We start from the raw sequence: 22859 nt of genomic DNA on the forward strand, positions 1-22859 counted from the left end.
TATATTGATTTTAGGTTTTTAGTATAATATCTGCAAGGGGAACCTCACAAAAAAAATGTTGTACTTCTTTCCCTGTAGTATAATGGGAGTCAGGAGATACAAAATCAAACAAATCAGACTTTCTCTGCCAATCCACCTTTATTCAACCATACAGCAAGTCAACTGTCATCCATCCTAAATTCACCTACAGATGATTCGAATAGCTACTCTGAGTCTACAGATGGAATAACAAGGATCTCTGGTTCTCTTTTAGAAAGAAACCATACAGATATCCATCAAGCTAACTTATATAAATTTGGGGATGATGCACTAAGTAACTCATCAACTAATCTGACTTCATCTAGCTTTGCTTATGTTGAGAAAACAGTAGCCAATTCTCAGGCAGATCCTCCAAAGAACATTGCTTCACCTTCCACACAGGATACTTTTGCTGTTGGTACCACAGTTTCCAGCTCTGCACCTGACTCCCAAAAAACACAGAAAATGATGGCTTTTCCTAAGAAAACCAGATTCTCAGCACCTGTATCCATGACTAACTACCATTACAAGTCTGATTTCACTGATATTCCTCACTTTCAGACAAACTCCAAAACAACCCAGAGACTTGAATCCTTCTTCCCATCCATCAGCAAATCTAAACCATTCTTTGCTTCTCATCCTGTTATATACATCCAAAATGCTGAAGAGGAATTAACTGCCTCAGCAGACGAGGGTATTATTTCTAAATCAAATGCCAACAGCCTCTTTGGAACTGGTCCCACAACTAATGAGGATGAAGCAGGACCAGACAGTATATTCTTTTTTGATAACCTAGAGCTTATGGCAGAAGGCAATACAGCAAAAATTGATGCCACAGCCAATCCAGAAGAAGAGTATATAACGTTCTTTGATATGCCTGGTCTGGAAGACAACATAATTATCATTGATACAGCTTACCAGGAAAGATATGGCAAAACTATGAGCTATGAGCCCAACCTTCCAAAGAAAGACAATTCTTTTGTAGTTGATGCCATTAACCTAAAAAATGGTGGTGGATCTGCAGTTGATGCTCAAATACAAGGCATTTTCTCTGCAAAAACTAGCAATGACTTTGAATCTATACCTATTCTGAATACTTATGACAAGGATGATACAAAATCTATCATGCTTGCCATTGATAATGATGAATCTATTTTCAGTGTCAATTCCATTAATACTACAAACTATTTTCTTAATGCTAGAAAGCATAATGATAGAAATAGTGTTGTTAGCAATTCCACTAAGAGCAAAACCATGGTAGATGGAGCTAAGAGTGAAATGCACGTAGGGAACTTAATTATTTCCAAAACAAATGGCATCACTTCTACAAAGCATTATGATAATCCAAACAACCTGAAGCCAATTACTAACTTTAAAATAACTTGGCCTTCAAAGAAAAATACAATAACCAAAGGCAAAAACACTGTTCAGATGGAAGATATCATAATGTCCAACAATAACAATATTGCTAAAGCAATTGGATCTAAAATAGATAATTCAATAACTAACTATCCTTCTAAAACCCATGCCAATGTACATCTCCAAAATGACTGGGACAATTTTAAGTCTGTTAGCACTGATGAAATTGAGAATGTTATTCCTGTAGTTGAAGAAGTTGCAGATATGGACCAATTTGATGAAAATGTAGAAGTCCTCTTCATTCGGCCAGACACTTCCATAGCAGAAGTTAGCAGAAAATTTTACTCTCTTAACCCTGATTCAGATTATACCCAAGAAGTAGGAAATAAAATCACCCTTCCTTGGGACAACCCTATGTTCAATTTCCTGTTCAAATATAAAATGAAGCCCTTTACCATGGATAGCAAAAGCACCACTAACAACAGAGTTGACCATAGAAACTCCCCCATAATTACTTCAAATGATGCCAAAACCAAAATGGACTTTGAAAGAACTAAAACTAATGTGTTTAAAACAGACAATTTGCAGAATAATATCACCTCTATGGTTTCTATCACTCACCCTGCAGCTGCTAGGTCTGTTTATTTTAGTGAAGACAGTATACCTGACATGACTTCAGCTTCAAAGGTCAGTATTCCTTCTTCAGATCAATATACTTACTCTAGGGATGAAGCCATTAGTCTCTCTACTAATGACAACAATGCTGATGGTGTTGCAGGTCCTAATCCTGAAACAGAGTTTCCTATGAATTACATATACTTTCTTCCATCATCAACCGAATTGTCTGAAACAATGTCCAATGCCCTAAATAACAAAGCTCAAATTTCTTTGCTGAGTAAAGATGACTCTTTGACTGATTCTTGGAAAAAAATATCAAATCCCAGAGCGGAAAATCCTCATCTCACTAATGATGCCATTATACACAATAAAGCATTAGATCCTCTGAACATTCCACAGAAGGCTGCTTTTCCTACAGCTGATTTCATCTCTCCCAGCAATGACCATAATGCTATTGCCAGTGGAGGTAAGGGGAACACAAATACAACTGACATCTCTAAACTAATGATTAATAAGGCAACCACAGCAGAAGGAAGACCCATTGTAGCCAGTACATCCCTGCCTTCAAAGATAGTTGGAATTCTTAATCCAAGCAAACAATTTAGAAGTTTGACAGCCAAAGAAATGGCTAATGAAGAAAAATCAATTCCCTATACAGAAGTAGAGTCTGTAGTGGAGGAAGATGCTGTTGTGCAGATGAAAGAAAACATTCAGTCTACACATAATTTCAATTACTTTGATGCAGAAGTAATTGAAGAAATTGCATTTGAAAGGAATGGGGTTGTTGACACTGTAAATTCCCTTTCCCAGTTTAATACTATACCTACTACTGAAGTAATAAATGAAAGAGATCTTATAACTCCTGGGGAAGAAAATTTTAATATTGTATATGATGTTGCTGATCCTACAAATGACAAAATATACTTCAAGCCAATGGCTACCCAAACAATAGTTAATAGTCTGGGTGAAAGTGTAGGTATGAACCAGAATGTAGAAACTGCTGATGATACTGCATTCCCTCCACCCAGAAAGTCTATCCCCCAAACTGGAAGAACTGATTACTCTATTCTTCCCAACATATATTACAATGCCATCACTAACAATCCACTTATTGTCGCTAAAGAGAATCCAAGTGTTGCCTGGAACACTATCAAAAACAAACTGCCAATTTCCACAGTGGACAATGTTAACCTTGTTGGTCACAGAGATGACTATCAAACCCCTACTGCTATCAGTTCAAGAAATGCTAATAGGCTGGCCAATAAAGGGAAAATAGCTGGGACTGAAATAACAAATTTTCCTCTTGGCATTATGAATGCAGTAGGTAATATTTTCTATGAGGATGAAAATACTGAAGTGGTAACAGACTTGGCTTCAATAACTGCTGCCTCACCAATAAAGACAGGCATTCTTACTATGAATGAAGTTAACACTCTTTACAATAAACCTAATAAACTAGGACATGGCCTTACCATGTCCAGAGAAGATCCTAGTGTGTTTAGAGATGACACTACTGTATCAATTGCTGATTCCGATGCCTTTACAAAATCTGAGTCTCCTTTCAATCATCCTCAAGTAATATACCCAGTTAAAAAGACCTCCTTGGCAGATATTATAATACCTCAAACTTATTTTCATAAGACTACCCCAACAGCTTTGAAAGTAGCTGTCACCACTGACTCTCAAGGAGATGTTGAAACCATGTTTTATATCCCAAGATATGAACTGGAGAACTCTTTCCAGGAAGATGTAATCTTGAACAATGAAGCAGATATCCAGAAAGAGGAAAGCATTATGGCAGAGGAAGAAGATATAGTTGAAGAAAATGTTATGGATTATATTAATGTTATACCTATTACAAGTGATAATATTCCTAAAGGCAATAATGTGGCAGCTAAACATTATTCTACTTATTCTGATGCATATGACTCTACCAGATTCAGAGGAAAAACCAAAGCCAGAACTGACCAACCTGAATTTGAGAATATTGCATCATCCTATGAAGCTGAAGCCTCAAAACCTCTACTTGGAAAATTTATTCCTAAGGTTCAAAGAAAAATGATTATAAAAAATAGTAATAGTGGTTCTGATCATGCTGAATTCTTTGGTGGTGATATTTTTAATCCAATAATGAAAGAAAATATACCGAAAGGATATATCTTTACTCCTGGAAGAGAGTCTACCTTTTCAACACCAGACTTTAGTATACCAACGAAAGATAATATAGATCCTGGTAAAGTTACCAAGGATATAATCAAAACAAATTTAATTACTTCCCTTAATCTGGTTAATGCTGCCAACATACCACCAAATGCTACCATCATTTCACCTAATGTCTCTGCCTTTAAGGAAAGCAGTGAAAATAGTAATACTACCATGCCTAACATAGATGGTGTCCTTCCCATAAAATTGAAGTCCCTATTAATTCCCAATAAAAAAGTACCTAGAACTGAAGTTCCTCTCAATGAAGATGATGATTTTTTACCTGATACAGCAGCGACAACATTGGAGGCATCAGATCTACTGAGTGAACACTATACCATCATTGACCAAAACTGGGAAATTATTAATGAGCAAAATGACAATCAGCCCTTCTCCAATGTTCCTTTTTTTCCTCTGGAAGATCCTACTACTTTTTCAGAAAAACCCATCAGTGTAGCCACTGACACATACACCACTGGAAATGGAGGCATCAATGATAAAAATGACATCATGGCCTTATCTCCTAACATAGTCCTCCAAACTTTAATCCACAAAAAAAGAGGGATAAGTAAAACTTCTGGCTATGATGTAAGTCAAGCAGCTATCAATCCATCTGCAAAGGAAACTGCTACCTCAGGAACTGAGGCTAGCATATTCTTGGGTAAAGAAAAGGCAACTCCAGATGAGGAATCCTCTATTTCTGAAGCTAGTACTCCAGTGAATTTAAGAGGGCTAAATACAATGAAAGTGAACCCTTCCATTTTTAGGCCTGAAGCTATTTTCACTGAACAGAAAACACCTGGAAACTCAAAAGAAACATTTTATCCTGATTCCACAATGAGCACAACAAAGCTGACAGAGATCAGGGATAAGGATTCATTTTCTTCTGAAAATGATAACTTACAGCAGTCTGTCATAAACTCTCACAACAAATTATATCATATGCCCATGAAATCAACTCTTTTTACTACTGATTTTATTAAAAACAGTAATTCTGAACTTGATCCAGCACTGGTTAGAAGAGAGAACAACATTAGAATGACTGGTGACTCTATTATACCGAATGACATAATTGTTCTATCTGACAATGAAATCATTTCACCTGACAATATTATTTTTATTGAAGACATAAGGAACATTATAAATGATAAAGCATATGTAGATTCTGTATCAAAAGATCATCTAACTCAATATAAATTAATTCCTTTTTCAAATGACTTTTTAGCAGATTCAGATATAATTTTATTGGAAAGAGAAAACAATCCAAATAATATAGATCTAACAACCATCGATACTGATGACAGTACTACTGAGTATGTATCAAAGGAAGACACTTTTTATGCTAGAGAAGAAGGAATGAGCCCTACGAGAAAAAAAACTGTCTCTGCTCAAGGTGAAATCTATGGAGGATTTGGAGCTCCTGTTCCCTTCTCCATTGCACATGTTACTGAGAACATATTGAAAGAAAATCCTGGTCAACTGAAATCTAAACAAAAATATCAAGTGCTAATCTCAAGAGAAAGAAACCCTGATTCTGACTATAATGGTTCTTTTCTCCAAGATGATATCACCAAGGACTATAGTAAGTCACCTGACACCATGGCTACTCACTCTTTATCAAATGAAAAGGGGAATTTTTTCCCTACATTTTCAGATGACTTAACTCTGGAGAGGGGAAGCACAAGTACAAAAGACATCATCATTCCCTCTAAAAGCAAATGGATTGAGCTTATCCATGATCCAGACCCAGAATCAACGATACCCATGGGAAAAAGATGGATGTTGTCAAGGGACATCCCTGATCTCACCATGAGCTCAACTCCAATAAAAAACAGAGAACGGATTCATGGGAAAGGCATCTCAATCACCACTTACAATGCCCTGAGGGAAGCCAAAGACACCATGTCACCCAAGTCAGAACATAGTAAAGACAAAACTTTCAAGTCAGAGGGTTACAATTCACAGGATATCATTCTTCCTTCAGTTGCATATGTCAGTCTTGATAGTGAATTTCCCCCTGTTAGTGACAATTCTGAGACTAATAACTTTGGGGATTCAATGTCTTTGCCTGTGAAGTCAACCTACACTTCAGCGGATATCATTGCTCTTTCCCCTGAGAACAGTTATGAAGGGAGTGATTCTATGCCACCTCTTGAAAATAATGATAGGTCCAGAGAATTATCCCTTGTACTAACAACTGAAAGTATCATCCTCATTCCTAAAGCCTTAAACAAGAATTCTGTCCTAATGAGAGAAAACCCTTTGACTGGTTCCTCAAGGTCAAGACCAGTACTAGCAGAGGCAGGAACTAAAAACCTTGATCTCATTAATGAAACTGATATTTCAGAAAATCAAGGCACCAAAATGCAAAAAGACTTTCATTCCCACTCTTTGGACTCAATTATTAATTCCAGAAATTCAGCAACTTTTATCAGAAATTCCACAATTGATAATGATGATTCATCATCCACTGTGGAGAAAGAAACCATTGATATTTCTAAAGTAAAGGTAGATGCTCAACCTCAAGGTACAATCACAAAAATTCTTCCACCCAAACAAATGAACTCTTTCCTTGCTGGAACAAGGGAAATGACTAAACTATCTGTTGCAGAAGACACAAATGCTGATTTCAATATAAGTCACATTACAAATGCAGCCACTCTCATTCCAACATTGGAGACAACACTTCTCTCAACCTCTGAGCCTGGTATTCTCTCCAAAAGGAATAACAGTGAAGGGGAAAACTCTACTTCTGAAGCAGACAATTTTGTTTTAAGAGATTCACATACTTTGAAACACAATTCTTCCATTGGTAAATTTAACATTTCTGCTGGATCTCAAATTCCTCTCAATTTGCAAAGAATCCTTTTATCAGACTCTACCATGTCTCTGGAAAAGACTTTAAAGCCTAATGATAACAACAATTTGGCTTCTCCAAATGAAGACACAGGCACAGAAGGGTTGTTTCATAATGCTCCATCTGAATCATATGACCTAACATGGGAATCAATTCTTTCTCCTTCAGATGTCATATTCGTTAGTTCATCTAAATATCCTGAACTTGATCCGCTTGTCAAAGTGAAGAAAGATACCAACACAAAGACTAATAATCCTTTTGAGGAAAGAAAGAAATCAACACAGAAAGCCATTTCACCTGGTACCAAAAGAATGTTAAATACTATTTTTAACAGAAGATTTGTAGGGAAAGATTTAACCACTGAATATGAGGTAGTTCCTATTATAAAAAATATTTTAGACTTTACCACAGAAGGTAAAAATATTCCAAATAATGAGAATATAATAAGTATTGTGCTTGATGACAGAGATCTTGAGTATGTCACAAATGAACATGTCTTTGAACCACGGGAAGAAAAATATAATCCTGATATTAAAAATACTGCTCTCACTTATGATCCCAAAATAGTTGGAGCTCATCCATCTTACTTAAGTTCTGATGCCTCTGAAAATCTATCTCAAAGAGCCCCAATTGGAATCAAAACTAAGGAAATACTGCAAAATATGATATCTAGAGAAGAACCCACCAGTTCTGGCCTTGGTGCTATGATTTCTAAAAGTTCTACTACCAATTTCAGTTCTAAGGCTCTCAGATCTATGACTCACCCACTAATTTACAAAACAGAGAATGTTCAGAAGTTTATAGATAAAGCAACTCTGGAAAGCAATATACTAGGAGAAGATGATACCATCATTATTCTCCCTAAAGACAAAGGAATAGAGGATACCTTTGTCCCAAATCCAGAAATAATGGTAAGCAAAGTAGAGAGGAGGATGTTCTCAGATGAAACCATTGATCCTATTGTGATCAATCCTCCAATAAAAAATAAGAATCAGTTCTACAGGAAATTCATTTCATCTCCTATTTATAACACTGATATCCAAGATAAAGCAGGAAATACCTTATCATTCAGAATAAAAAATGTTAAAAACACTAATATGGTAGAGATGCCACATTCTCAGGACAGCATTATTCCTTTGGCTGAGTTCAGTGTCACCCCTGATGATGAACTTTCCTTCATCGATGAAGATACTGAAGTTGTAAACAACAGGGCTTCAATCTCTTTTTCACCTATGAATTCAATGCACACTATGGAAGATAACATCATTCTCTCCCCTGAGGGTAATTATGAAGGAAGTGATTCTATGCTGCCTGGAGAAGACAACACTAGGGATAAAGGATCCCTAGATATACAGATTCATGAAAAGCCAAAGCCCATTCCTAATGCCTCAAGGTCTGTGATTTATTCTCTAACTGATCCAAATTGGAAATTTTCACCGGAGTTCTTTGAAGCAGTTCTGGAAAATGATCCTCTAATTGGTGACAATACCATCATCTTTCTCCCTAAAGGCAAAAGAAGGGAGTCCTCACTTGTTCCAGACCCAGAACTAGTGTCAACAAAGGAAGAAAGCAGGATGTTCACAACTTATGCCATTGATCCTGCTTCAATCACCATCCCTATAGAACACATAGACCAACTCAATAGGAAAGGCATCTCCTCTGCTGTTTATAACAATGTTGCCCCAGATATGGCAAAAGCCACCATATCGAACAGATTTGGTGCAAATAAACATAAAACAAACTTGGCAAATACATTCTATTCACAGAACATTGTTCCTTTGGCTGTGTTTAGTGTCATTCCTGATGGTGATCTTCCATTCATCAGCAAAGATACCAATAAGGCAAAAAACAGAGTTTCAATATTTTCCTCATCTACGAATAAGGCAATCAGCACTATGGAAGATTCCAGTGTTCTTTCCAATGAAGGCAGTTATGTAGGAGCTAAGTCTATGTTACCAGAAGAAGACAATGTTGAATCAAAAGGATTCGAATCTCTATTAACATCTGTATTATTCATTCCTAATTCCTTAACTGAAAATCCTGAAACCTCTAGCCTAGTGAAAGATAACTCCTTTTCCAACCCTTCAATAACCATGTCAGAAGCATTAGGAAGAGTAACTGAATATGCCAATGCCAATAATGGAGATAATGTTCCAGAGGAGCAAGTCACAATTCAAACTGACATTCATTCCTATCCCTTGGCCTGGAATGTTTCTCCAATGGGATCCACTTTTTTAGATACTTCCTCAGATGGTGAAGTTGATTCATTTTTCCCTTTAAATGACCCCAATGATTATAAAACCAAGACAGACGAAACATATTTTAAATCTCAAAAAGAAATGACAAAAGCCTACTATCCTACAGAAGAGTTTCAAAATAGTGTCTACAAGACAAGGAAAATAGTTGATCTTTCTGCTCAAGAAGATCCAGCTGCTAGATTTAAACCAAGTCACATTAAAAATACAAAAGTTCTCATTCCAGCTATGGAGAAAACCTTTCTTCCATCAAGTAAGTCCATTCCACTCTCCAACAGTGACAACATGGATGAGGAATTTCATGTTTCTGAAATAGGAAGTTTATTTTCAGAAGAAACAAGTACATTGAATGATGATTCTTTTATTGATGTTACTTCTTCCAAATCTCAAGCACCTCCCAACTTAAAAGGAACCTTTTCAGCTAATTCTATATTAACTCTTCCAGAAGAAGCCAGGCCCAATGATCAAAGATTTCTCTCTCATAATAAAGTCACTAGCACTGGAGAGTCCATTGCAAAAACTCCAATTGGATCGTATGCCCTACAACAAAGGTCAGCAATTCCACCTTCTGATTATACAATATCTATGGGTACTCCCAAATATTCTGAATTTGTTCCTATTTTTACTAGAGGAAAAGATCCCCCAAAAAATATTGATTATAACATTCCATCTAAAGAAGAAGCTATTTCATCTGACCAAGTTATCGTTTTGCCTGTTAGCATTAGCTCCAAAAAAGACACAGCAATCACTTTTAAAGGGAATATATTTGAGTACAAAGATTTTATAGAAAGAGAGATAGCTACTGAGGATGAAATAATTGATCTTACAGACGACATTTCAGAAAAAGTGGATGACATTTCTTCTGTGGGAAAAATCACTCCAGCATATGTAGATCATATAACATCTGAGGACAGTGATTCTGAATATGTCTCAGACAACTATGTTTTTGAGTTAGAGGATAAAGTGAAGAATTTCTTTGTAAAAATGAGTACACCCAGCTATGCCCCCAATTCAAGAAGGTCTAATACACTATATACCACAATTGCTGTTTCAGACGGTCGATTTAAAACAACACCCTCAGAGTTCAAAGCCAAAGGAAATTCCCAAGCTATAATTCCCATGAAAGAAAACAAAAAGGTTGACATTACTTTTGCAAAGTCCAATGCCGAAGTCAATAACAAAGTTCATAGATCCACAAAGCACTCCCAAACTAATGCAAGTAAAAATTTTCTTTCTATATTTTCTGATAAAACATCTGTGGGGAAAGGCACAACAAATGGTGATGACGACACCATTATTCTCTCTGAAAGCTCTGACTTAGGAAACAGAATAATAACCAAGAATTCCATTTTTCAAGGCCTAACCCCCACGGTTAAAAAGAGGACATTCACAACTGATACTCCTAATCATACTATCAAAAATAGTTATAACTTGCTTAAGAAAGACATGTTGCCTACCATTTATGAGATATTTACACCCAGAGAAATAGACACTACCACCTCCAGTATATCTAATCTTGCTGAAGATGAAACAAGTTTAGTTGTAGCATCTGATTCAAGATTTAGTAATTTTCCTTTAGCTCAGTTTTACAGCGATGATATTTTCAACATAGAGGAAAATACAGAAGATGCAATCAACACAGGTCTCACCTCTTTTTCTCCTTTGAGAAAGGTGTCTGCAATTATGCCAGGTGTTCCTGCTAGCTCCATTAAGGACGAAATTGACGTTGGCCATTCAAGTTTTCCATCATCAAAGGGTGCCAGGTCTCTAAGATTTATACCTTTGGAACTACCTGAAACTCCCATTCTAACTGCTAATGCTCCTTCTAAAGAAAGCACAGACTTTAGACTGGAAAAAGGAAACCCATATTATCCTACAACGTTAATAACAGCAGCACCAGAATCTGTGTTTTCAGATTCAGTTTACTTCAATGATGGTGTGGTCTCCACAAGGCAAAATACTAGAAGTCAAATGATCCCAAAGGCTCTCTACTTGATCTATACTCCTTCTCAAGATGATTTCACTGGCTCTTCAGACAACATCAGAGATATTGAACCAAACACATCTGTTACTACTGACATTAGGGATAAATTTTTTTCTGCTGATGCCTCTGATGATCAAAATGCAAACCTCAAAAAAACAATTACCAAGTTTTATACTTTTTTTCCTAATGAACATATTGAACCAAATTTCTATTATACAAAAGAAATAAGTAAAGCCTCTACAATGAAAGACACAACTACTGAATTTGAAGCAAATCACCTCACAGATATATTAAGAAATGATAAAGTTATCAAGATGGAAACAAACCCTCTACAAGACACTGACCTAAATCCTTATCTTGTAAGTAAAAATCCCATTTCTGATGATAAATTGGTCAATAAAGATTATAACAGTGTCTCCAAAGCCATGTATTCAAGCTTTTCCATACCCAAGGATTCTCTCCCAGCTACATCTGTTTCTCACAAAACCAACACCTTGGCTAGGGATTTAAATTTGTTCACAGAAGTAATTTTTATTCCTGCTAGTGAGATATCTTCATCTTATCCAGAGATCATTTCCCTGATGGGAGAAAATTCTCATTTGCAGTTTAATATGGCTAATCTCAGAATACCAAATTCAGAATTTCAAGCTTTGGAAAGTAGGAACATTATTCATGAACCTATTGTGATAGAAAAAATATTACCTAGGTTTCAAGAAATTTCTACTGTAAAACAAACAAACAAGAAGGTTGAAGAAAACACTTTTTTTAGTGCTCATATTCCTCAGTTACAGGCAAACAAAATAAAGGCAAAGGATATTTCCAAGGAATCTACAAATGACAAAGCAGATATGAGGGTCATTACTAACCCTGCTGTAAATACCATCTTCCTTGGAAACAAAGAAGTAGTGACCCCACAGGACAGCAGGACATCCTTTGATTATAATTTCCTTAGTTATACACCCATTCAAATCAATGGAGGGAAAGAAGTAAAAAATATGAATGTTGACATGAGCAATTCTCAAAATGTGATTACTCCTTTCACTGTTTCTGAAGATGAGAATTATTTCATGATTGAAGATATTGAACAGGAAACTTCCTCAGTGACTCTACCATGACTAACCTCCTCAATTAAAGTTAATACTCTATTTCTCCAATAAATTTACAAAATCTGAAGATATATAAATTCTTTCTAAAAAAGGAATTCTAGTCCATAGGTGTTACCTCTTGTCTAACAGTTGATTCTTTTAAAATTACACGTGATCTGTCTTCTGATGAATCTCAAGATATTCACCATACAGAGAAAGACTCAATGGTGGGCATCACTCTGCCTTTAGCATTTTCAAAGTCTATTTCTAAAGATGCTTTTCCTAGTCAAGTATCCCTGAAAAACAAAATGTGTCTTTATGTGTAAATATATTAAGAAATGATTTTCAACAGTTATTGAGAAATTGCCCATTTTTGCTAATGGATTCCACTTTTTCACATAAGAGAGAAAAGAAAGAGTTTTTACCATGAACCTAAAAAAGTTAGTACTTAGATGAAGTCATAACCACATAGCCAAACATCTCAAAATATACAGCAAGGAAGGTAGCTGAGGACCAAGCAAGCTTTTGCTTCAGCAGCCAAAATAAGAAAATATGCACTAAAAGATATGTCAATAGACACTATTTTAATACTTGCCAGAGAAAGGACAAAATATGCCAATTATTGTGATAGATACTCCAAAAACCGACTAAGCCTATCCTCCAACAAAATAAAACTCACCTATGTAATCTTATTCCCTGTCCTTCATTCAGATAATACCTTTAAGGGCAATGATCTATTGGTCAAAAAAAGAGTGTACTATATTCCCTGAAGCTGATGATTCCAGTTTCAACCTAAGAGTGATTGCTAAATTCCTGGAGACCAACCAGTATTTTCATATATACTTCTTTTGTTTTTGTTGTTCTTTTTAGTTATACATGACAGTAGAATGTATTTTGACATATCATAGATACATGGAGTATAACTTCCCATTCTTGTGGTTGTGCATGATGTGGAGTTACACTGGTATGTGTTCATATCATATATATTTCTTATACTTAGATAACATATATTCAATCTGAAATGTCCTTTTTAAGGTCAATGGTTTAGAAAACACAGATAATGATAAAAACATTCCCCTAAAAGAGAAATAACGTGCTTCAATCAATGTGATTTCAACTCATAGTGATACTAGTAAAATCAGAGTTAGCATGACTACAAAATTAATCCTTGAAACGAAAGACTATTTGACAAATTAGTACCAATAAAGATAATATATAATCATTTTATCTGGCATAGCTAACTAGAACTTAAAGCCTCATAAAAGCGAATATTTTGTTCATGATTCCAAGTCTATTCAGTATAACAAATATGGAGTCCTAAAAACGTAACTTGCAGCAGTTAGGCAGCTTATATTTTCATCTTTTTTTCCTTTCTGTGCACAAAGAAATGTTTCCAAAAGGGGGGCCATCAGAGCTGTGTACAGCATGTCTTAATCTTCAATTAAGCTTCACAAATATTAGATGGTGGGAAAAAATTTTAAAACAGAAGTTAAAAAATTCCCCCATTAATTATCCAGTTCAGAGAATGATTTAACCTTGGAACTTCTTCTACTGCCCCTGGAACTGACAGTATTTCAATTTAAAAACAAAGAACCTGTGCTGATTACTAACTTTAGACTTCCTTCCTTGTCCCTGATGCTGACAGCATTTCCTATATCAATAAAGATATTGGAAACCTTAACAGTGATATCCCTTGAAGCAAAAACATTTCCCAAGAAGCTACGCATTGTCTTTAAAATGACAAATGTCCATCTTAAAACCTATTCTGACATTTTTAGAATAAGAATATATCTATGTCAGGCTATCCAGCCAGAGATGAAGATGTAAGTTTTAAGAATGAGACCATTGTAATAAAGACATGCATTTGACCTTGAGACAGAAACTACTACCCTGGCCGATGCTACTGACTTTCTCGTATATGTCTGAAAATTCCATTTCTTCTAACAGAACTGGGAAAAGTCTCATTTTAAAGTGTTAACATTAGACTTCACTCTCCTTTCATCTAAGTAGCTAAATTTTAAGGTTGATAATACAGTGATGATGTCTGACATGATTAACATCATTATAAAAAACACTCCTTATGAAATTTGAGAATATACATCTTAAATAGCTATTTCAAACCCTAATTCTTGATGCTGAGTAAATTTTGAGACATAATACTAACCTTATCAAAAATGAGGTTGAAATAATACTCCATCCAGGAAAATTAAACCTACAAAACTTGACACTTCCATCGTTACATTAAGTCAAGAAGTCAGAAAAGATCCAAATGGGCCCATACCTTATTTTTCATTATTCCTACTGAAAAAAGGTATTGAAATCTCTGCTAACTAATTACCTTCTGCAGCTACACTGTCAAAACTGCCATTTATTTTATTTTATTTTGCACTTAAATACCAAGAATCTCATGGGAAGATGACTTTACCTCAGAAAGACACTCCTACTTACTTGAAAGAGAGGTGACTTTAAGCTGATGCTGATAATTTATGATTCTGAGAGTTTCCCCTACTGACTCTAAACCCACAAAGCACTTGACTACATCTTTTCAAATGACACTAACTATCAGAAGCCATATCCCTTATAAAAAGAATGATATATCCTCAGTTCCCTGAAATTGAAATATTTGGTATAAATTTTGATTTTTTAATCAGAGAAGGCAACATTCTTTTCATTTAACATCAACACTCTTAAAAGTAGATGTCCAATCACAGCAAAGAAACACCTCCAAGGTGAGGCAGTGCCATTGTCCCTGTGGTTGATGCAACAATCACCATGATGACCAACACTTCAATCACCACTCTCCTGGCCAGGGATGCCACTAAGCCCAGGAGAAAGACCTGTGAGAGTGCACAGTGCCACTTCACCCCATGGCTGAGGATGGTTTGCCTAAAATTTATTCTCATCCTCCAACAGAAAGCAGTAAAACATCACCTGAAGCAACCATTTTCTTTGGGGCTGAGAACACTATTCCTAGGTCAGAAACAACTATTACTTCAGAAGGAGACCACATAACTTCAGTAAATGACTATATGCTAGAAAGTGATTTTTCAACAACTACAGTCAACAAACTTATGTCCACTAAGGAAGGATTCATATCAGAAGATGATATTGAGACCCAGACTAAGTCAACAACTCATCTGGAAAAAGAAGTTACTACTCTGACTGGCACTACACACTCCATAGCTAAGGATTCTATTACTGAAAATTTCATTCCAGTGAAAATTGGAAATGTTTCATCCCCAGTCGCTACAGTTTCTTTAATAGATTTTTCTGCCAGCAAGGCAAAAGAAGATATCGTCTTGGCTACCATTAATGCAGAAGGTGAAGATATCTCCATGATTGCCGAAGTCTCTGGCACACTACAGGACAGCACTGCCAGGGTTACTAATACCCCTGAAATAAAAGTTAGCAAGACTAATTCCTCAATCAAATCCAAGGTTCCTTCTGATGGGGCTGTCCCAGTTACTGATTCCTCTATTCCTGAAGATGAAATTTCTCGATCTACTGAAAAAAACTTCACCACCATTCCAGACATAACTGACCTTGCAGAAGAGAACATAACTGAAATTGACCTAATTGCTTCAGAGGATGACCCCAGTTCTTTTACTAAAGTCACTGACTCTGATGAAGAAAAGTTTATTACAGTGTTTGAACTTACTGCCTCTGCTGAAAAAGACAAAGACAACCCAGAAGATAATCTAACTGATGATGAAGAGTCTACTGATGAAGTCAATGTTTGGATAGAGAGAGGCATGGCAAATGAAGCAGAGACCCATTCTGTTTTACTTACTGCTGTTGAATCCAGATATGACTTCATTGTGCCTGCATCAGCTGCTATGAGCTTTTTGGGAGAACCAGCTACTAACAAAACAGAAGATACACCTGAAAATAATACAGTGGAATCTGTCAAGGTCACTGAGTCACTTTCTGGAATTACCCCTGAACTAGATATCACAAACCAAAAAGAAGACACTTCTGCAGATGAAACGGGTGTCTTTAAACTACTAAAAGAAGATCCAGATGAGTTCATGATTTAAAAATAGCAAAAGGGATGCCATGTAGAATTGTGCAATAATCTAGACAACTAGTCTTAACATCTCAGAAGTTTTTCAACAAGCAAAAATCTTAAATGAAAGAATATGGGCATTTCAGGCAAGTATTAGAGTTAGAAAATGCAAGGCTTATGAATAGAGTCACATAGCACAGTATATTTATGGAAATTTAAAGAAATGGCAGTAAACTAGTATTACAAAGTTTGAAGTCTGAGTTATCTAACAGTTATTTATCTCAATAAAAAATGCACTATACTAGCCCTCTAGGTATGAAGAAAGCAAGAAAGGAATTCTCTTCCTGCTATAATTAATTATCCATGCCATTTTAATTAATCCCTAATGTTACATTTTAGAATATGAAGATAATCAAATTAATAGCTCAAAATTACTGTAGTATTAAAAATGTTCTTAAAAAATCTTCTGAAGTGCATATTCTAAACATTTTTCTTCATTAGTAACCCACCAATAATTCTCTTCTATTAAAAATATATTTTCAACCTTGATGATATAACAATTAATGCTATTCAGTAATTAATACCTACATGTAAGATTAAAAAATAAGATAGGGTTCTTATATTGTATGTAAACTAAAACAAAATATTTTGCAAATATGTTCATTTATCCAAAATACTATGTATTAATATATGAATCAATTTAATTTTCTTCCTGTTAAAATGTGTATCCTGAATTTTTGTCAATTTCTTTCAGGTCTTAAACATTGAATATCGTCCTCTTCTTATGCTCTTGATTAGTAATTCAAGGACATATATCTTCATTGTTTTTTGACACAGACTTTCTAAACGGGTCTGTTTTTACTTTGCTAATTTTTCTTCAATAAACCTTTCTGACAGCAACTGATTTATTGTGTCCAAGTGTTTTTGATATTCTTGTACAGAACTCAAATTAGTAGAGGTATAGGGAAAATGAAATATTGTTCATTTAGAAAATATCTTAACAGTAGGCATCATAAATAGAATTATTTTATACAGGTTCATAATTTTATAGTATTAAGAGAGAAAAATTTTAAAAACGATCAAAACACTGAGTGAATAGTAAACATTATATATAGAAGGGGCAGTATAGGAATGTGAACCACTAGGTAGATTATAGATTAAAATAATTATGGTAGTTTGTTAAAACTCATAAATATATCATAACACAAATGTTTATTACATGATATTGTAAACTTTAAAATCATGGGATATTATAGTTAGTCTTGCTCAAACAATCTAATATTTAGGGAAAATGAAATGGAAATGCTTTTTAACCCAATACTCTAAAATTCTTCACAGATCATATGCTTTAATGTGAAAAAAAAAAGTATTTTAAAACAGAAGGAAAGACATCTGTGTATCTATCCAAGTGGGACTGAGAAAACCATGTAAATATATATAAGAAAAGGCAGGAAAAAAATCAATAGATTGAACACACACACAAAAAAACTAATGTAGAATAAAAAAGCAAATAACAGGGGAAATTTTTGAATTATGAGAAGATTTCTATTCTTATTCTATAAATGTTGCTACAAGGAAAGCATAAATTGTCACTAAACATTTGAAAAATATTCAATGGTTATATTCAAAAAGTAAAAACAAAAAACATTGTATACTATTTTAGCCATTCAACAATTGATAATGATCATTTTATTTTTTTTTATTTTTTTTTTATAATGATCATTTTAAATACTCACATTGACTAATTTTCCAACCTTCTTCCAAATTTCTCCAACCTTTCTATAAGGCTAGAATATATGTGAAACAAATATTTAAAATATTTAATTTTGTGTTTTAGCTATTTGATATATTTTACTTCTTAAGAATTTTCCTAAAAATCAGTGATAGTGAAACAATCAACAGTAATTGAGCTCTTTCTTATTACAGGTCAGGCACCACTGCAGTTAAGTTTAGAATAATACTTGATCTTTATGATTACTTTAGCAGAGAAATTATTAAATCCATTAATGAAAAAGAAACTATAAGTCAGACAAAAACGTTTGGAATTCCTCAAGCATTATTGTTAGTATGTAGCAGAGAAAACTTCAAACTCAGAGGGCTTTCCTCCTGAGTCCAAGCACTTTTAAGCACTATATTGGCTTTCAGATTTAATACAATGATGTTGGCAAAAATAATCAAGATTTTAGGGCTGGGTTGTGGCTCAGTGGTAGAGCACTTGCCTAGCACACGTGAGGCCCTGGGTTTGATTCTCAGCACCATATATAAGTAAATAAAATAAACATCTATTGACAACTAAAACACATTTTAAAAAGAATGTGATTTTATATGGGAAAAAATAATGAAAACAATTTATACTCCCAGTAACTTGGAATTGAGTACATGTTTGTCTATCCACATGAAGCCATAGTATGCATCTTTTAAACTATTTCTAATAGAATATTCAAATGGAGGAAATGCTCGTACAATTCAACAAAATTCATATAGTGTTATGTATGTAGTACACATATATAATTACAGAGAATGTTGCCTAGGATGATTACATATAATATCTACATATATTTATTTATATATCATATAATATAGATGATATACTTTATAATAGTATCATAAAGATATATATCTTAATGTGTGGTTTTATGAAGGAAAGACTATAGATGATTTTGTTTCATTCTCTGTGTTTTTATGCATTTTCTATCCAGAATATTAGACATACAGATGGGAGGGTAAATGTCAACACTGTCAACCAAAAAACTCTGACTCCAGCCCATATCTTTTATTCTCTTCTTACACCTAATAAAAATGTTAGCTACCATGTTTTTAATGTTTTATGCTTCAAACATTAAGTATTTTATTCATTTTTTCATTAATAAAACACATATTGTCTTCTAAGCATTTGAAAATCTCAAATGACATGGCCCCTGCCTTTGTGAAAATTAATCTACTGAAAAAGACAAATATTAATGAAATAACCATATGGGAAGAAATGCTGAGCTATAGGTTCTAATGAGTATTACAAAGGAAAATAGTAAGAATTTATAGTTGCACATCTCAAACAAATTTAAGGCCAATGAGGTAAGATTTAGGTGAAAAGACTGAAAAATGTAGATAATTGAAGAAACAACATGTTCAAACCCTTGAAGCTAGAAATTCCTCGAGTTTTTCAAGGAAATGAATACCTATGTCATCAGCTAGAAAATGAATCAAGATGAAGCTGGAAAGGTAGGCAAAAGATTAATCACATGGTGCTTGTTAAATGTCCTGCATCTTATCCATTTGAAAGCTATTAAAGGTTTTAATAATTTTATCCTCAATAGGATCTCAATACTGAGTGTGCTGGCAAGTTAAAAAGCTTTGTTGCTTTATAAACCGCAATCATTCCCTTTCAGGAACTTTGTTTAGAAAAAGAGCTTGGTGTAGTTCCCTTTGAGTGGTGCAGATAATGTCCTGAAGCATTAAATGAACAGTTAAACAATTAGAAAGACAGAAAGGAGAGAAGAACATTATTTTTTTTCCAAAGGGGTGACTAATAATCAATTTTAAATGATATAACTACAAAGTAGAGAGGTATTTTATTTGATTAAATATCCTGAAATTTGATTAAATATCATTAAGATGGTAGGTGTTGAGTATACAATTTTTTACAAGATAAGGAATAGGGGAGCCAGGAGAAACAACTAAAATATGAACTTATAGAATAGATATGAAACAGAGATTTAATTCTCAATTATTCTGACCAGTGATGACCCTAGTAAGGAGATAAGTGTATAGAGTGGATGGTCATTTTAAGCAGTCATATTTTGAAATGACCAAAATGAAACAAAAAGATCAATTGCCCAAGATAAACAAGATAAACAAGATCTGCTCCTCAGATCAGCTTGACCCCAAAGCTCAAGTTCAAAGTCACAATGCTTTGTGTGAAATGTGGAATGACGATTCCTTGCATCCCTTATCACAACCCGGTCTTCTCCATTCCCACTGCCATCCCTTATTTCATCCTCCCTGTCCCGTTGCTGCTAATCTCACCTTGGTCTTGTACCACGCAGATTACTTATGCCCTTCAGCATTCGTCTCTCCTTTAATTCCTTTTACTCACTCCCCACCATCTTCATGATAACATCTATCTCCTTAGGCACACAAGTACCTACATGTTTTCCCTCTGCCTATAACCCACTTGTACTTCTGTCCTCACTTTACTCACTACACTCTATAAGCAGCACTAGTAGAAAGTTCTGTGAGAGTTGGGCTGGGGATGTGGCTCAAGCAGTAGCATGCTAGCTTGGCAAGAGTGATTTAAGTGAGATAGATATACCTCACTCCCAATTCCAACAATAAGCTACCACTGTGGCCCTATGCCCTGCCAGTCATTCAAGAATAAGCACATGAACAAGTCAGAGAAAAGAGAACATGAGGAGGTGTTTGGGTACCAAGATGGAATGTCTGAGTAACTTCAGTCTTAAAACATTTACTGCCTGGTCCTGCTAGAGCCATTCTGGGACCATAAACAAGCAGTTTTCTTTCTTTTTTGCAGTACTAGGAATTGAACCCAGGGGTACTTAATCACAGAGCAACATCTCCAACCTGGTTTTTTATATATATTTTATTTTGAGACAGGGTCTCACTAAGTTGTTTGGGGCCTCACTAAGTTGCTGAGTCTTTTTATATTTCATTTTGAGACAAGGTCTCACTAAGTTGCTTGGGGCCTTACTAAGTTATTGAGGCTAGCTTTGAACTTGCAATTCTGCTGCCTCAGCCTCCCCAGCCACTGGGATTATAGGAGTACACTACTGCTCCCAGCCAAGCAAGCAGTTTCCTTAAGAATGAGCCCAACACTGAAGAAATCATAACCATGAAATATAAATTTAAAATAATAAAGAATGGGAATTCTAGTCACATCATATTTTAAACCTCCTGGCTTATCTACCTAAGGCAATACATTTTCTACTCCCAAAACAAGTTTGGGGTGAGTTTTCTGTTGTTTGAAACCAATCTGTCCTAATAAATAGAAGCCCAAGCTATTTCAAGTTCCTGTGTCTTTCTTCATCATGCTCTCTATCTCTAGAATTCCTTGCAGTCTCATTTGTTAATCATTTCTGAACATTTACTAAGAGCTATTTTTCTAATCACCCCTACTGTCTCCTACTAGATATACTCTTCAGTCATGCCATCTAAGATACTTAGAAGACCTTCTTTGACTTACAGGTTCAAATCATGTTTTCTTTTCTTTACTTTAGAATGGTGTAAAAACACTATACATTCAGTAGAAACAGTACTTTGAACTTATCTTTTCCTTATCTAGTGATGTAAAGTGTAATAGTCTTGCAGTGCTAGGCCATGGCAGGGAACTGCAGGTCCCAGCCATCCATGTAATCACAAGGGTAGCAACCCATACTCCACAGAGCATTGTATTGCTCAACTAGGTAGGGTAGGCGTATTAAATGCATTTTTTTTTTTTGCTTAGTCTTTGAATTTATGGTGAGTATGTCAGGATGTAGTTCCATCATGAGGTGAAGAGCATCTGTGTTAAATTTTCTAAAAGACACTCCCATGTTACAAGATAATACCGTCCACAGTTCCCTCTGACACAATATTATCTCTGATCAAAGTTTCCCTCTGCTCCAGGGAACCCCTTGTTCATAATCCCACTCATCTTTTCCCCATAGCTAGCTTTCCCATGGCTTAACACTCTCCTCTATATCACAAGAAATTCCTAATCATGATAAGAAAAGAACAAAATAAGTTTCAAAGGAAAAGACCCCTAAAGACAAAAAAAAAAAAAATGTTGTCCCATTGAAATTCTCTAGGCACCTGTTCAAGTAGCTAAACTAGATCTACTTGAAAATACATTAATGAACATTTGTAATGTCAGAATACCAAAAATACTGAAGAGATGGGCCAGTATGTTTGTGGGTAAAAACAACAAAGGATTCATCAATTAAATTTTGAGTTTACACTCTTTTTTTCATATACTGCTAGTGTGTTATTTTGGCTTTCTCACAGACAACTCAAACATAACAGAATTCTAAACTGAAATTGGCATTCACTTCCCTCAGTTTTCTCCTTTTCTAGAATTTTTCCATCTCAGTAGAGATGTCCAAGCCAACACTGAAGACTTGCTCTTCACTCCTCTCTCACTCTCTCTAATTCCTCATACCCAATAAATACAGATTTTCTCTTACATATCTTCATTCTCAATATCACAGGAATCCATTTGCTCCCCTTCTAACCAATACTTCTTTATTCTATCAAGCAGGAGTGACAATACAAAATGATCACACCACTTCTATTCCCATGCTCAAAATGCTCCAGTGACTTTCCACCAACTTTAAAGTCCAAAACGTCTGTGATATTTACCAGGTTCTGCTCAATAGAAAGACTGATTACTTATGCCACCTCATGATATGTCGCTCTTGTTTTTTACTCCAAAATCCAAACCTGTGTAGAACTTCTGGTTTCCTTAGAGCATCAAGCTGTATCT

The 22859-nt window shown here is 35.0% G+C and overlaps 1 protein-coding gene and 1 long non-coding RNA gene across 11 annotated transcripts in view; one reads left to right on the top strand and one right to left on the bottom strand.

Annotated features, from left to right (window-relative positions):
- LOC110598920 (uncharacterized) overlaps positions 1 to 22859 on the bottom strand; it is a 379394-nt gene that overhangs the window by 170469 nt on the left and 186066 nt on the right. The window lies entirely within an intron of this gene.
- On the top strand, positions 13564 to 16855 carry Cabs1 (calcium binding protein, spermatid associated 1). The gene has a single exon (XM_005333273.4). The coding sequence runs from the start codon at positions 15246 to 15248 to the stop codon at positions 16413 to 16415; it is 1170 nt and encodes a 389-aa protein (XP_005333330.2). The 5' UTR covers positions 13564 to 15245; the 3' UTR covers positions 16416 to 16855.

Source organism: Ictidomys tridecemlineatus, chromosome 9 (assembly GCF_052094955.1).
Source record: "Ictidomys tridecemlineatus isolate mIctTri1 chromosome 9, mIctTri1.hap1, whole genome shotgun sequence".
Taxonomy (NCBI): Eukaryota; Metazoa; Chordata; class Mammalia; order Rodentia; family Sciuridae; genus Ictidomys; species Ictidomys tridecemlineatus.